General features: G+C 45.1%; 1 protein-coding gene across 1 annotated transcript in view; it reads left to right on the forward strand.

The window, feature by feature from the left end:
- The window catches only part of RMND5A (required for meiotic nuclear division 5 homolog A), a 44,202-nt gene extending 42,438 nt beyond the window's left edge, over positions 1-1,764 (forward strand). Inside the window, exon 9 of the mRNA XM_048849204.2 lies at positions 51-1,764. Coding sequence (XP_048705161.2) covers positions 51-114 — 64 coding nt within the window. The 3' untranslated portion in view covers positions 115-1,764. The remainder of the gene's footprint in view (positions 1-50) is intronic.
- Positions 1,765-16,730: the final 14,966 nt, after the last annotated feature.

Below are 16,730 nucleotides of genomic sequence, written 5' to 3' on the forward strand. Positions count from 1 at the left end.
GTTGCGGCTGTCATATTAGAACAACCCTAACACGTTGTCTTTGTCTCTAGATTAAAATGCCCCTATTGTCCAATGGAACAGAGTCCTGGAGATGCCAAACAGATATTTTTCTGAAGAAGTGATTCAATATGCAGTTTGTAAGTGACACTCTGAATTACGGGTGCATTTCAGAAGAATCAAAAACACTTGTTCCATTTTATGCAGCAGACTGAGGACTCCTGTGTTTGTATAAGCTAATGCTACAGAAACTTTGCCAACATTTAGTATATACATACAGAGTGGAAATGCTACAGAAATAATATTACCATAGAGCTTTACTATACTCTTGGTCTCCATATCTGATCAAGTTTCTACACCAGCAGTTGTCATTCAATGCAGGTTTTTGTACTTAATTATATGGTGACTTTTTAAAGTATAAACCGATCACCTCCTCCCTCTTCTCCCCTCAATATGTTTAATATTCATCCTGCTATTCTTCTGTCATCCTGTTGATAACTGTCACCCTAAGGAATGTTTGTGGAAAAAGTTTTATTTCCAGTAATGTGTACATAATTCAAAGTAAATACTTCCGAAAAAGTTTGATAAATTGAATAGTGTTATAAAACTAATTTTTTTTTCCTGGGAAAAAAAAGCTGTGATATATTCTGAGTTTTCTTTCAAACATTTTTTCAATTTTTACATAGAACTCAAAGTAAATGTGCATATATATAAAATATATAAATATATAGCCCTGAGGGGCTAACTGTTAAATTCCATCACTAATTTATAAAAGTGGTGTATGGATAAATTACTACTGGAATGGAGTGGAACAGGAAATCCTGTTCCTTTTGCTTTCATGATCAAGAAATGTTTGTGTAACAGAATATTCAATAAAATGGAGTTCTAAGTGGAAATGCTTTTAGTCAATGACATTTGCTCTTTGGCCTTTGTAGTCATGTTCTTTGAACTTTGTATTCAGGATTAGGCTATAAATGTCATGTTGCTGTATAGTTTAATAGACATAGTGTGTTATTTATAAACGGTTAGCAAAGCCAAATAAACTGTCAGAGTATTCATTGTTAAATTGGAAAAAAAACCAACCCATGTTCTGATGCAATCTACTGATCACAAATCTGCACCTTGCAGGATTGGGCCCTACATCCTCATATTAGAAGCTAGCAAATTTTCTGTAGCTTGAAAACACTTTGCTTCTAGCCTTGCGTTTCGTACTAGACTATTACTGCCAATGCCACTTTTTCTTGCTCAGTTTGTTATATTGTTGACTAGGTGAATTTGTACTCATAAACCAGATGTAGATCATGGCAGTTAAAACTTTTCTAGTGTGAATATATTTGTATTTATTGCACTGTACTATAGTAGGGCAAGCAGCCATATGGCATGTTAAGATACATGTAAAAATATATTTCTGTATTGTGTAATAATCCCCTCCCCCAGCTTATCTGATTGAATTCTGACACACTGGTTGAATGCACTAGTACAATGCACGACAGAGGAGAACATCACTCAGAAATCTACATTTTTGCATCCCTGTTTCGTCTGATTTAAGAGATGGACTTGGGCTCAGTGGCAATGGACGCTCTGAGTAAGACAAGAGGAGCAAACCAAGACACACATTAAACTTTGAATATGTGTTCAGTATGTGTGTGGAAAAAATAGAGCTGTGTGTGTGACTTCTGCAATTAAATTGTATTCATACTGAGTTAAAAAAACGAGGCTAAGTGGTGAAATCAACAATAAACGGGTGAGGATGTTATTTTTAATGTAGGTTTTTAGTCTCGGTGAAGTTACTTTTAACCTTTATCTTGAGTGGAATTGCTTTATTTTGGCATTTCAGCAAAATAGCATGTGTATTGTAAAGAAAAATGATGTAAATGTAATTTTAAAAAATGTTATTGTAGCTTTCCACTTAGCGCTATATGTTACAATCGATAATGCTGGGGCAGTGGGATCACCATAAACAAAAGCTAATTTCTGTGGTGTCCTGAACACAGAATTGTTCATAACACACAAATGGTGCCATTTGTATTAAGTAGGTAGGAACTTTGTCCCAGATTCTCCTGTGTAATCAAAATATGCTCAGGCCTGGGGGCAGAGATAGGAATTACCAGGGAACTGGTTTTTGTTCTCTAGTACTCCATCTGGCTCCATCCTGGCCTGCAAGGGCCAGCTTCTAACCCATGGCAGCTGATAGTCCCTAAAAAGACTGTCCTCCACCTGAGGAGAGCTGGAGTGTAATGCTTGCTGACTGTGCCTCCTGGACTGTTGCTGCTGGTAATGCAGGAGCTAGCTATCCTGCCTCTAGGCCCCCTGGCCCTTCCTCCAGGATCTCCCTAGCTGGCACCTTGTGGGCCATTTCCTTTGAATTGCCTGAGTGGCACAAAGAAAGCAGAGCAGGACCAAGCACCTGGGCCTGTTTAGTGCTCTGCCTGCTGTTTTTCCCATATATGGAACCCATGTGCTTTCTTCAATGTTGGACTAGCTTTGAGCTCTGCCTGCTGCTTTCCCCACGCTGCATGTGTTTTATGACGTTGAATGCAGTGAGAACACCAATCAAAGTTTCCCCTTTCTGGCTACATGCGTGGGGTCTTTATCTTGCTTTGATGCAGTAAGTGATGCTTTCCTATGTCAGTGCGTTTGATTAGGGTCTCCCAGCTGGAGTCTGATAAAGTTGATAATGTCTGAGTGGAGCTGTTCCCTGGCATCTGGGCTCTTAAGTGCAAAGTATTGTATGTTGGAAAACAATCCCAACTCTCCATACAAAGTGATTGGATCTAAATTAGCAGTTCCCACTCAAGAAAAAGACCATGGCATCATCATGGCTAGTTCTCTGAAAACATCTGCTCAATGTGCAACATCAGGCAAAAAAGCTACCAATGTTCAGAACCATTAGGAGAGGAATAGATAATGAGATAGAAAATATACCACCACTATATAAATCCATGGTACACCCATCCCTTGAATACTGCATGCAGTTCTGTTCGCCCCATCTCACAAAAGATATATTAGAACTGGAAAAGGTGCAGAGAAGGGCAACAAAAATGATTAGGGGACTGGAAGAGCTTCCATGTGAGGAGAGATTAAAAAGCCTGGAACAGTTCATCTAAGTCTAGAAAAGAGATGATGCGGAGGAGGGGATATGATGGAGGTCTGTAAAATCATGACTGATATGGAAAAAGTGAATAGGGAAGTGTTATTTACCTTTCACAAGGATCAGGGGTCACTCAAATTAATAGGCAAGAGGTTTAAAACTAACGTAAGGAAGCACTTCACACAATGCAGTCAACCTGTGGAATTCGTTGCGAGGGGATGTTGTAAAGGCTAAAAGTATAATTGGGTTTAAAAAAGAATTAGATAAGTTCCTGAAGGATAGGTCCATGAATGGTTGTTAGGGATGGTCAGGGATGCAAACCCATGCTCTGGGTGTCCCTAAACCTCTGACTTCTAGAAGCTGGGACTGGAGAACAAGCTGGATCGCTTGATAATTGCCCTGTTCCATTCATTCCCTCTGAATCCTTTCTGGCACCGGCCACTGTTGGAAGACAGGATCCTGGGCTAAATGGACCATTGGTCTGACCCAGTATGACTAGGGCCCTCCCAAATTCACCGTCCATTTTGGTCAATTTCATGGTCATAGGATTTAAAAAATTGTAAATTTCATTATTTCAGTTATTTAAATCTGAAATTTCACGGTGGTGTAACTGTAGGGTCCTGACCCCAAAGGAAGCTGCGGGGGAGTTGCAAGGCTATTGTATTATTTCTACTCTGCTTCAGAGCAGGGCGGCTGGAGAGCGGTGGCTGCTGGCCGGGAGCCCAGCTCTGCAGGCAGCGCTGCTGGCGGCAGTAGTGCAGAAGAAAGGATGACGTGGTACGATATTGCCACCCTGACTTCTCCACTGCGGCCTTCAGAGCTGGGCCCTCAGCCAGCAGCCACCGCTCTCCAGCCACCCAGCTCTGAAGGCAACAGTGCAGAAGTAAGGGTGGCGTGGTACGGTATTGACATCCTTCTGGGCTGCTGGTAGCTGGGTGCTGCCTTCAGAGCTGGGCGCCTGGCCAGCAACTGCCACTTTCCAGCCACCCAGCTCTGACGGCAGTGCAGAAAGGTAGCAATACAGCAACCCCCCCTACAATAACCCTGCGACCCCACCTTTTGGGTCAGGACCCCCAGTTTGAGAAATGCTGGAGAAATCTGTAGAGTATAGGGTAAAAGTGAACAAAAGACCAGATTTCATGGTCCGTGACACGTTTTTAGGGCCCTAAATATGACCATTCTTGTTCTCTCTTACCTCTCAGCAGGTTGTTTTACCATGAACAAGCTTCTTCCTGCTTGGGACTCTGGGAATGCTAGCTTTGTGTGAGTCCAGTTCCTCTGGACGAGTTGTCTCGTGTTCATTCTGTCACCCAGTGAGTTAGAAGGTGCACAGTTTGTGCAGGAAGACTGGAAAAGCCTAGGCCAGAGTTACAACCTTGCAGTATGAGACCATAGACCTCATTCATCTTCCCTCATCCTCACTGAATGTTAGGCAGGTATGAGTCATTCAGCCAAGCCAATACCACACCTTCATGATTTGCCTTTTATGTAGTGCATGTCTGTAAATATATTTAAATGGAAATAATTAAAACAATAGCTTTACTATTTTCATCATACCCTGCTTTTGCATTATATGTACTAAGTCATTTGCAGTCCTGTTCTTGGTAAAAGCAATCTACAGGAATTATTTGCATTTTTGAATCCGCCCCCCCCCCCCCCCCAGATGATGCTAGCAGGTTTTTTTTTTAAAATAATGTTTTAAATACCCATTGTTTTAAAGCAATGGGATAGGGCTTCTCAAGCACCTTCATAGCATGAACCATATTTAAATACTGTGAAGGTTCATAAGACATGTCCCTTCCTGTGTGTGATGGCTCCTCCCACGTGCCATTGTAATAATGTCCCTCGTAGCAAATCCAGGACATGCTTACATGGAAAAACGGTAGGAGCATTTAATGAGTTTACAGCAGTCTTTGATGTAATTTAGCAGCTGGAAATAAGAGAGACAACTCCATATGATGTAAATGCCCCACAGAGCAAGAGAGCTGTACAGTAAAATCAGACATGGAAGCCAGAACATTCTTCTTCCAGCTCCCTCATTCTCCTAGCATTCACTGTGGGCTTCTCCTATTTTAATGGTGATAAAATGTTACTTTATAAACCCAGGGCCCAGATTATCTCCACCTGCTTTAAGATCTGAGGAGAGGGCTCTGAGAGAGGGAATTTCTGTGAGAATCCCTTTAGGAGATTCCTCCATGCTGATCCAAGCTTTGTTCCTTGTGTTGCATCACTGAGGGAAGCAGATGTTCCAGCCCCATCTACCATGGGAAAGGCCAGAAGCCCTGCTCCCCGGCATTCTGTGCAACCACAATAGTCCTGGTTCCTGGCATCCTTTCTGGAAATACTGCTTCACTGAAGCCCCACTATCAGGACTGCTCTGGCCTTGGCTTCACTCAGGACCCCCACCTAGGAACTCTATGGAGAAGATAATATAGCCTCGGTCCGTGTAATCTAGTCTGGGGATTCTCCATGGGGACAGAAGGCAAAGAACATAACTCAGCTGTCTTGATCTGCATACCCACCACCCCCATCCCAGTGTGATGCCATAGGGCTGGACTGGGGGAGACAGTGCAGCAGAGAGTGCTCGGGGGGAGAGGGGGAGATGTGGACCTAACTAATCTATAGCACAGAATAGAATGGTTTGTTTTCATGTGGATATTTAAGAATCTCACATTCATAGGCAGTGCGTGTGTATCTATAAGTAGCACTGATCCCATGTTCTTTGGTAAACAATATATATATATTAGTACTCCCTATTTCTCTGTTCTCTTAAAGTAGCAGGATACCCTTCAACAGAGAGTCGCCACCTTTGCCTTAAATTTATAATCAATGTAACTAGAAAAGATGGTGAATGTGAAATAATTAGTGCAATTGCCTGTAAACTAGCACGGCACAGTCCCATTGTATCCCGGCATGCCAGTGTGTGGAGCAGGATACATATGCTTCTCCTATCAGGGATGCTGAGATTTTTGAGCTAAATATCCTTCCCTTCCCTCTGAAACAGTCAGCTCTAGCCTTGAGAGAGGGAGCATGTTGCATAAGTATTGTGACAAGAGGCTTCTTTAAGATCAAAAATCATGGAGATCTTGCTAGGCCTATCAGTGTATCCGTGAAGACTGGTTATTTTAAAAGGCGAGGCATTACTTAGCTTTATCTTTAGGAAGGAATCTAGGAAGGGGAATCCATTTTGGGCATCAAACCAAATAATCTGGATTTGGACTGGCATCTAGAAGAGGAACAATTGCTGCATTTGGCTGTGTGATCTCAAATGCTGCTGTTCTTTTTACAGCAGCTACAGCTGTGCTATGCACTTGAGAATGCTGAGAAAATACTTCTGGTGCCGTATAACTTTTGGCCAGCAGAGTGCAGTTTGGTGATTTAGCATGAAGAGTATCTGAATAGTTACAACATTTCTTGAAATAGATGTTGGGATGAAACTAGCTATGCAAAATAGGTAGGACTGCAAATGTATTTTTAGACAATACATAGGAGGGTTATTATTTTTGTTTGTTTCTTTCATAAAATTTTTATGTTAATCTTCAATTCAAACAGTAATTACTAAATATATATAGCAATCTAAATATAAAACTAAATATATATATAATCTACTGATCCTGGCAGTAGATTAATTCAGGAAGTCACTGGGCCTCCACGTAGTATTCTATTCTATATAGGTTCGTTTACTGAACTCGTCGCCGTATTATCTGGGTGCCTCCTAATGATGCATTAAACAACATGATTAACATGGGCATATGGTCCGGCTGCATGGATCCAATTGCTGGATTAAGGCTTTAGGGTTAAATTATTCTGAATTTTCCTCACATTCCCAGCACTTTCAATATACACAGCATTATAAGCCTAATCCCCACATTCTTTGAAGTCCATGGAAAGGTTTCCATGGACTTCAATGGGTCTGGATCAACACTGTTATTTTCACCGAGGGATAGCCCCCTTCAAATGCCATGTGAGTGGCCTGCTGGCTGTTTTTGCCAGTTAGAATTGGCTATAATGTGCACCTGAACATTTGCCGTAACAATGGACTGCTTTCCAGTGAGCTAGTTGCTGACTCCACTCTGAGACGGGAGTTCACTTGAGAGCCGGACCCTTCCCCCTTGTATAGGGATAGTGACATCCACAGGTGAAACCCCATAGCCATGTCTGAGGTGAGGCTATTGTTCTCTCTCTGGCTTGTTTATGGTTTAGAACAGACACATTCATTTTTATTTTCACTGGGTTTTTTTAATCCTTAAATTAAAGGGACCATTTTTGTGCCACCTGTTTGTAAACAGAACTCCCCATGGAAAGCAATAGGGGGTTCTTCCTAAAAAGTGATAATGCAATATTCCAAAATAACAGCAAAATATTTGTTCACATGGTTCAGGATTGTATTTGTCTTTATGGTTGTCTGTTTTGTAGGATTCCATAGTGTATCTATGATTTATGTGTAACAAGAAGTGTTGCACTGTAATATAAGAGTACAATATTGAATCTTGTAGATTATAGGCAATAGAACTAACCATAAATATTATTTAATGCATGAATCGTGAAAGAATCGGTCCATTTGATTTGAAAAAATCTATTGAGCATGCTCTGTCGCTTACAGGGACTTACTTTAAAAAATGGAATAGTATTTGGTTTTGGTTATGTTCTGCTTAACATTATTTATACATCTCGCGTAGCTGTGGTATATAATGAAGTTCGGAAGGACTGAATGGGAAATGCTATTTTAAAGGATGTGAAAGAGACAAGGGGGGTGAGGTAATATCTTTTACTAGACCAACTTCTGATGGTGAAAGAGACAAACTTTCGAGCTGCACCGAGCTCTTCTTCAGGTCATTCATTTAAAAGACATTAATACCTGTGCGTAATATAATGTCTCTCTTTGTGACAATAAAATACATGATGAGCACATTTTACCATATTCCTGCAGCACCTTTCTGTACACATCAGGGATCATTGCAGATGCTAATCCAGTGTGAGTAGAGTTTAAGGGAGCCAGTGTGGATATGAGAAAAGAATTGGTTCTCTTTCCTGACACTGCCTTTTCCAGAGCCCTACAATAGGTATTTGTAGACTAAATTTTCAAAAGTGACTAGTGATTTTGGGTGCCTCAGTGTTTAGGGCCTGATTTTTAGAGGGAAGATGTTCAGTGCTTTCTGGCAATCAGGCTCCATCAGGGTGCCCTGACCTGGGCACCTAAAACCATGAGTCACTTGAAAATGTAGGCCTGGGTGCCTAGCTGCTGGACCATGGAACCTTTTCAAGCCTTATGGTTGGAAATGCAGATATGTTCCGAATGCCCTGCCACCGCGGGGTTGATGCTGTAATTAACCCATTTCCTGTACTCCCTAGTTCCTCTCTCTGTGGCAAACTCAGTGATCTAGATAATTTTCCCTCCTCTTGCTCTATGCGGGAAAATGGTATGAAATCTCTGCCCTGGAGCTAGTTCTGTGCTTCACTCTATTGTGAACTTTAAAAAAATATATTTCATATGTTGTTAAGTTTATAGGATCCTTTTGGATCTGGTCATTATTGAGGATCTGGCAAAATATCGAACAATCAATGGGTTTAAGAGATGCACCACATTCCCAGCAAATTCCCATCCTCTGCTGGGCACAAGGTATGTCTCCCTTGGTTAGGAAAAGGCTATTTAGCAAAGAATTGCCCAGTGTCCCGGCCCTTTTCCCAAAGAATCACCAAGCAAGTCTCTTTCTGGTGTGTGGGAGCTTTAACAACTCCACGGCTGGAGAGGTTTTCTGCAAAGTGATGCTCTCCAGGCCCAAGTGGCGCGGCTGTGAAACCTGCCTCAGATCTGAGGTTTGGTGGTTCCATGCAGAGCCAGAAGGGTTGGTCTCTGGAGAAGATGCCCTGTAGGAAGTCCCAGAAATAACTCAAAAGGCCTCAGAATCCAAACTCCTCAGAGACAGCCTGGGAGGCTACTTCTGTGGGTTCCACAGCTCCAACATGTCACTTGAGGAAGGACTTGGACAGAGCTTTGACTGGGTGAATTTGGCCGAGCCTTGTTGTGGTCAGATGCCCTGAACCCTAGGGATTTCACCAGAAAAAGGGCCTTCTCTGGAGTGATGTTCACTTGTTTGATGTTTGGACAACTGTACAGTTTATGGCACTAGGCATTACCCACACCACTCACGAGAACACACTGCAGTTATAATACTTTGCACTTATACAGCAGTTTCCATCCAAAACGCCCGAGATCTTGACAAGGCTGGGTCTTTACAGCAGTGGGAACAAAGGCACAGAGAAGTTGTGGTTTGAAAACAACTCAGTGGCAAGGCTGATAGTAGGATTTCCCAGGATAGGTTCCCAGTCACTAGACTGCTGATTGCCTGTAGTTTTAGACAGGCATGGAAGCCCTTGTAAATACGTAATAGGTGTAAACAGATACAAAGGTCACAAACTTCTCTTAGGGTTCTGAAAACCAACACAAACTATGTGGCCTTTACTTGTGCAGTTAACATAATGTCATTAAAATGCCTCGATGAGCACACAGCTGTCAGGGGATGTCACAGCTAGAGGGATTCTCTGATCTTTCTCTCAGTTACTGTAAAAAGTGGTTGAATTATTGTTTTTAAAATGACAAATGCTATTACTGAGTAGAGCAACACACTTCAGCTTTGTTTTGATGTGTATGGGGGAAAGAAAAGGACAAAACTTTTTTAAGAGTTCCAACTAGTGAGATTTCCTACAGTTCTGTTTATGACAGCTCAACTTTCTTAGTCTGAGATCAGTGCAGTGAGATTGTAATGCTTGTTTTACAGACCCCAGATATATAGTTTTAGGTGCAGAGACTATTTCTGAGTCCCCCATTATTCCTTAGGGGAAAGTATCAACCCAGAATACAGCTTCTCTTAGGAACCGAGGAGATGCCATACTGGATCATGCTAGGGTTCCTTCTAGCCTAGTATCCTGTCTTTGACAGTGGCCAGATGCTTCAGAGGAAACTGTAAGAAATGCTTTGGTGGACAATTTTGGAATAATCTCCCCAAAGGGGAAGGTTCTTCTGAACCTCTGGTAAGCTAGAAGTTGGTTTATGTCCTGCAGCATGAGTGTAAATGCTCCATTCTAAACAAACATTAAAAAAAAAAAATCTGTCTACTGTAACTGTGGATTCACTCAATGGGGCCATTATTTTCCAGAGGCTATGGCAATGGACTGGGTGTGAGGAGACCTGGGTGCTACTCTCAGCTTTGCCCCTGACCTGCTCTGTGACCTTGGGCAAGTCATTTCCCCTCTCTGTGCCTCTGTTGCCCTTCCTACCCTTTGTATATGTAGACTACAAATTCTGGGGCAGGGACTGTCTCTTATGATTTTTAGGTAGAGCATTTAACACAATTGGGCCTCTAGGTGCTACTGCAATATAACTATATAGATAACTATATATAAAAAAGAACTAGACGTGTATATATATATATGTCTAGTTCTTTTTTGAATCTTGCTATGCTCTTGGCTTCAATAATACTTTGTGGCAATGAGTTCCAAAGATTAGTTATGCATTGTGTAACAAAGTTGTCCAAGTTATTGAGTTAACTGCACTTCTGACTCCTTCTGGTCTCTTCACATGCACCCCTCTCAGGTCTTGGGCCTCACGCCATCACCTCTCTTGGTATGGGATTATGTGATTCTCCCACTCTGTAGTCCCCTGTGATCAACCGTGGTTACCTCAGCAGGTCTGATTTATCCTCAGTACCTGCAGTTCCATCCCCTCCGGAGCAATGACAGTGATAACTAGTGACCAGACAGCATTAGTCAAGCAATGCATTATTTATTTAGTACAAAAGCCTTTCAGAGAAAACAAATCTTAAAACAATCAACACCCTACATGCTTGCCTGTCTTTCCCTAAGGCTTACCATTCCCTGGATCTGGGGAAAGATCCTAATCTTTCAGACTCCTCCACAGAGCCTATCTCTGGGTCTGTCACACATAGTGACAATTGATCCTTCTTCTTCTCCTGAGGAGACTTAACTGTTTATAGCCCTTTGATCTACTAGTTCCTTGCATTGGCAGAACAGCTATGTCACTTTGGTCTAGGGCCTGGAGGAATGCCACTGTCTTACAATTGCCCCTCATACTCCCTCCCTCCCTCCCTGACCCCTGTGTTTGTTGGGAGGGTAAGGGTTGCTTACCTCTAGCTATTTTGTTGCTTTCCTGCTTGCTTTTCTCACAACCTCCTATTAAGTCAGATCGATACATTCATTCAGGAAATTCCAATAACCCACCATACTATACTGTAACTTCCCTTTACAGAGCAGGTCACATGCAGTGTTCATAACATTATTATATCTCAGTATTCATAGATTATTACATGGCATCTCAACATCTGTCACAAAAGTATTTCTTGGTCTAGTGAATGGGACTACTCACAAGTCTTGAGATAGGCACAAGCTTAAGACTTTACTCAATTGGGGCCACACTTATTACCAGATCCATTGTTTAAGAAGAGATACACTTGGGATGTTGGAAGTGAATTTGGATTGTATTACTATGGGTATGTCTACACTACGGAATAAGGTCGAATTTATAGAAGTCGGTTTTTTAGAAATCGGTTTTATAAATTCGAGTGTGTGTGTCCCCACAGTAAATGCTCTAAGTGCATTAAGTGCATTAACTCGGCGGAGCGCTTCCACAGTACCGAGGCAAGCGTCGACTTCCGGAGCGTTGCACTGTGGGTAGCTATCCCACAGTTCCCGCAGTCTCCGCTGCCCATTGGAATTCTGGGTTGAGATCCCAATGCCTGATGGGGCTAAAACATTGTCGCGGGTGGTTCTGGGTACATATCGTCAGCCTCCCGTTCCCTCCCTCCCCCCGTGAAAGCAAGGGCAGACAATCATTTCGCGCCTTTTTTCCTGAGTTACCTGTGCAGACGCCATACCATGGCAAGCATGGAGCCCGCTCAGGTAACCGTCACCCTATGTCTCCTGGGTGCTGGCAGACGCGGTACGGCATTGCTACACAGTAGCAGCAACCCCTTGCCTTGTGGCAGCAGACGGTACAGTACGACTGGTAGCCGTCATCGTCATGTCTGAGGTGCTCCTGGTCGCCTCTGTGAGGTCGATCAGGAGCGCCTGGGCAGACATGGGCACAGGGACTAAATTTGGAGTGACTTGACCAGGTCATTCTCTTTAGTCCTGCAGTCAGTCCTATTGAACCGTCTTATGGTGAGCGGGCAGGCGATACGGACTGCTAGCAGTCGTGCTGTACCATCTTCTGCCGAGCAGTCATGAGATGTGGATGGCATGCAGTCCGTCTGCTGCCAGCCAAAGATGTAAAAGATAGATGGAGTGGGTCAAAACAAGAAATAGACCAGATTTGTTTTGTACTCATTTGCTTCCCCCCCCTCCCCTGTCTAGGGGACTCATTCTTCTAGATCACACTGCAGTCAAGGTGCAGCGAGGTAAATCTAGCCATGTATCAATCAGAGGCCAGGCTAACCTTCTTGCTCCAATAAGGACAATAACTTAGGTGCACCATTTCTTATTGGAACCCTCTGTGAAGTCCTGCCTGAAATACTCCTTGATGTAAAGCCACCCCCTTTGTTGATTTTAGCTCCCTGAAGCCAACCCTGTAAGCGCCCCTCCCAGCGTCAGAGCAATGGCAAACAATCGGGCATCTGAGAGTGCTGTCCAGAGCAGTCACAATGGAGCGCTCTGATGGGGCTAAAACATTGTCGCGGGTGGTTCTGGGTACGTGTCGTCAGGCCCCCGTTCCCTCCCTCCCTCCGTGAAAGCAAGGGCAGACAATCATTTCGCGCCTTTTTTCCTGAGTTACCTGTGCAGACGCCATACCACAGCAAGCATGGAGCCCGCTCAGGTAACCGTCACCCTATGTCTCCTGGGTGCTGGCAGACGCGGTACGGCTTTGCTGCACAGTAGCAGCAACCCCTTGCCTTCTGGCAGCAGACGGTGCAATACGACTGGTAGTCGTCCTCATCGTGTCCGAGGTGCTCCTGGCCGCGTCGGCTGGGAGCGCCTGGGCAGACATGGGCGCAGGGACTAAATTTGGAGTGACTTGACCAGGTCATTCTCTTTAGTCCTGCAGTCAGTCCTATTGAACCGTCTTATGGTGAGCAGGCAGGCGATACGGACTGCTAGCAGTCGTACTGTACCATCTTCTGCCAGGCAGGCAAGAGATGAGGATTGCTAGCAGTCGTATTGCACCATCTTCTGCCAGGCAGGCAAGAGATGGGGATGGCTAGCAGGCGTACTGTACCATCTTCTGCCAAGCAGCCATGAGATGTGGATGGCATGCAGTCCTTCTGCACCGTCTGCTGCCAGCCAAAGATGTAAAAGATAGATGGAGTGGGTCAAAACAAGAAATAGACCAGATTTGTTTTGTACTCATTTGCCTCCTCCCCTGTCTAGGGGACTCATTCCTCTAGGTCACACTGCAGTCACTCACAGAGAAGGTGCAGCGAGGTAAATCTAGCCATGTATCAATCAGAGGCCAGGCTAACCTCCTTGTTCCAATAACAACGATAACTTAGGTGCACCATTTCTTATTGGAACCCTCCGTGCAGTCCTGCCTGAAATACTCCTTGATGTACAGGCACCCCCTTTGTTGATTTTAGCTCCCTGAAGCCAACCCTGTAAGCCGTGTCGTCAGTCGCCCCTCCCTCCGTCAGAGCAACGGCAGACAATCGTTCCGCGCCTTTTTTCTGTGCGGACGCCATACCACGGCAAGCATGGAGCCCGCTCAGCTCACTTTGGCAATTAGGAGCACATTAACCACCACACGCATTATTCAGCAGTATATGCAGCACCAGAACATGGCAACGCGATACCGGGCGAGGAGGCGACGTCAGCGCGGTCCCGTGAGTGATCAGGACATGGACACAGATTTCTCTGAAAGCATGGGCCCTGCCAATGCATGCATCATGGTGCTAATGGGGCAGGTTCATGCTGTGGAACGCCGATTCTGGGCTCGGGAAACAAGCACAGACTGGTGGGACCGCATAGTGTTGCAGGTCTGGGACGATTCCCAGTGGCTACGAAACTTTCGCATGCGTAAGGGCACTTTCATGGAACTTTGTGACTTGCTTTCCCCTGTCCTGAAGCGCATGAATACCAAGATGAGAGCAGCCCTCACAGTTGAGAAGCGAGTGGCGATAGCCCTGTGGAAGCTTGCAACGCCAGACAGCTACCGGTCAGTTGGGAATCAATTTGGAGTGGGCAAATCTACTGTGGGGGCTGCTGTGATGCAAGTAGCCCACGCAATCAAAGATCTGCTGATATCAAGGGTAGTGACCCTGGGAAATGTGCAGGTCATAGTGGATGGCTTTGCTGCAATGGGATTCCCTAACTGTGGTGGGGCTATAGACGGAACCCATATCCCTATCTTGGCACCGGAGCACCAAGCCGCCGAGTACATAAACCGCAAGGGGTACTTTTCAATAGTGCTGCAAGCTCTGGTGGATCACAAGGGACGTTTCACCAACATCAACGTGGGATGGCCGGGAAAGGTGCATGATGCTCGCATCTTCAGGAACTCTGGTCTGTTTCAAAAGCTGCAGGAAGGGACTTTATTCCCAGACCAGAAAATAACTGTTGGGGATGTTGAAATGCCTATAGTTATCCTTGGGGACCCAGCCTACCCCTTAATGCCATGGCTCATGAAGCCGTACACAGGCAGCCTGGACAGTAGTCAGGAGCTGTTCAACTACAGGCTGAGCAAGTGCAGAATGGTGGTAGAATGTGCATTTGGACGTTTAAAGGCGCGCTGGCGCAGTTTATTGACTCGCTTAGACCTCAGCGAAACCAATATTCCCACTGTTATTACTGCTTGCTGTGTGCTCCACAATATCTGTGAGAGTAAGGGGGAGACGTTTATGGCGGGGTGGGAGGTTGAGGCAAATCGCCTGGCTGCTGGTTACGCGCAGCCAGACACCAGGGCGGTTAGAAGAGCACAGGAGGGCGCGGTACGCATCAGAGAAGCTTTGAAAAACAGTTTCATGACTGGCCAGGCTACGGTGTAAAAGTTCTGTTTGTTTCTCCTTGATGAACCCCCCCGCCCCTTGGTTCACTCTACTTCCCTGTAAGCTAACCACCCTCCCCTCCTCCCTTTAATCATTGCTTGCAGAGCCAATAAAGTCATTGCTGCTTCACAGTCATGCATTCGTTATTCATTCATCACACAAATAGGGGGATGACTACCAAGGTATCCCAGGAGGGGTGGTGGAGGAGGGAAGGAAAATGCCACACAGCACTTTAAGCACAGCACTTTAAAAGTTTACAACTTTAAAATTTATTGAATGACAGCCTTCTTTTTTTTGGGCAATCCTCTGTGGGGGAGTGGCTGGTTGGCCGGAGGCCTCCCCACCGTGTTCTTGGGCGTCTGGGTGTGGAGGCTATGGAACTTGGGGAGGAGGGCGGTTGGTTACAGAGGGGCTGCAGTGGCAGTCTGTGCTCCAGCTGCCTTTGCTGCAGCTCAACCATACACTGGAGCATACTGGTTTGGTCCTGCAGCAGCCTCAGCATTGAATCCTGCCTCCTCTCATCACGCTGCCGCCACCTTTGAGCTTCAGCCCTGTCTTCAGCCCGCCACTTACTCTCTTCAGCCCGCCACTTACTCTCTTCAGCCCTCCACCTCTCCTCCCGGTCATTTTGTGCTTTCCTGCACTCTGACATTATTTGCCTCCACGCATTCGTCTGTGCTCTGTCAGTGTGGGAGGACAGCATGAGCTCGGAGAACATTTCATCGCGAGTGCGTTTTTTTTTCTTTCTAAGCTTCACTAGCCTCTGGGAAGGAGAAGATCCTGTGATCATTGAAACACATGCAGCTGGTGGAGAAAAAAAAAGGGACAGCGGTATTTAAAAAGACACATTTTATAAAACAGTGGCTACACTCTTTCAGGGTAAACCTTGAAAGTTAACATTACATACATAGCACATGTGCTTTCGTTACAAGGTCGCATTTTGCCTCCTCCCACCGCGTGAACGGATTTTGGTTGAATGCCAGCAAACATACACTGCAATGCTTTGTTCTACAGTGATTCCCCAGTACGTGTTGCTGGCCTGGAGTGGTAAAGTGTCCTACCATGAAGGACGAAATAAGGCTGCCCTCCCCAGAAACCTTTTGCAAAGGCAGAACCGCAAATGCCAGGGCAAAGTAATCCTTTCACATGCTTGCTTTTAAACCATGTATAGCATTTTAAAAGGTACACTCACCAGAGGTCCCTTCTCCGCCTGCTGAGTCCAGGAGGCAGCCTTGGGTGGGTTCGGGGGGTACTGGCTCCAGGTCTAGGGTGAGAAACAGTTCCTGGCTGTCGGGAAAACCGGTTTCTCCGCTTGCTTGCTGTGAGCTATCTACAACCTCCTCCTCATCATCTTCTTCGTCCCCAAAACCTACTTCTGTATTGCCTCCATCTCCATTGAAGGAGTCAAACAACACGGCTGGGGTAGTGGTGGCTGAACCCCCTAAAATGGCATGCAGCTCATCATAGAAGCGGCATGTTTGGGGCTCTGACCCAGAGCGGCCGTTCGCCTCTCTGGTTTTCTGGTAGGCTTGCCTCAGCTCCTTCAGTTTCACGCGGCACTGCTTCGGGTCCCTGTTATGGCCTCTGTCCTTCATGCCCTGGGAGATTTTCAGAAAGGTTTTGGCATTTCGAAAACTGGAACGGAGTTCTGA

The sequence above is a fragment of the Caretta caretta genome, chromosome 4 (assembly GCF_965140235.1).
Source record: "Caretta caretta isolate rCarCar2 chromosome 4, rCarCar1.hap1, whole genome shotgun sequence".
Taxonomy (NCBI): Eukaryota; Metazoa; Chordata; order Testudines; family Cheloniidae; genus Caretta; species Caretta caretta.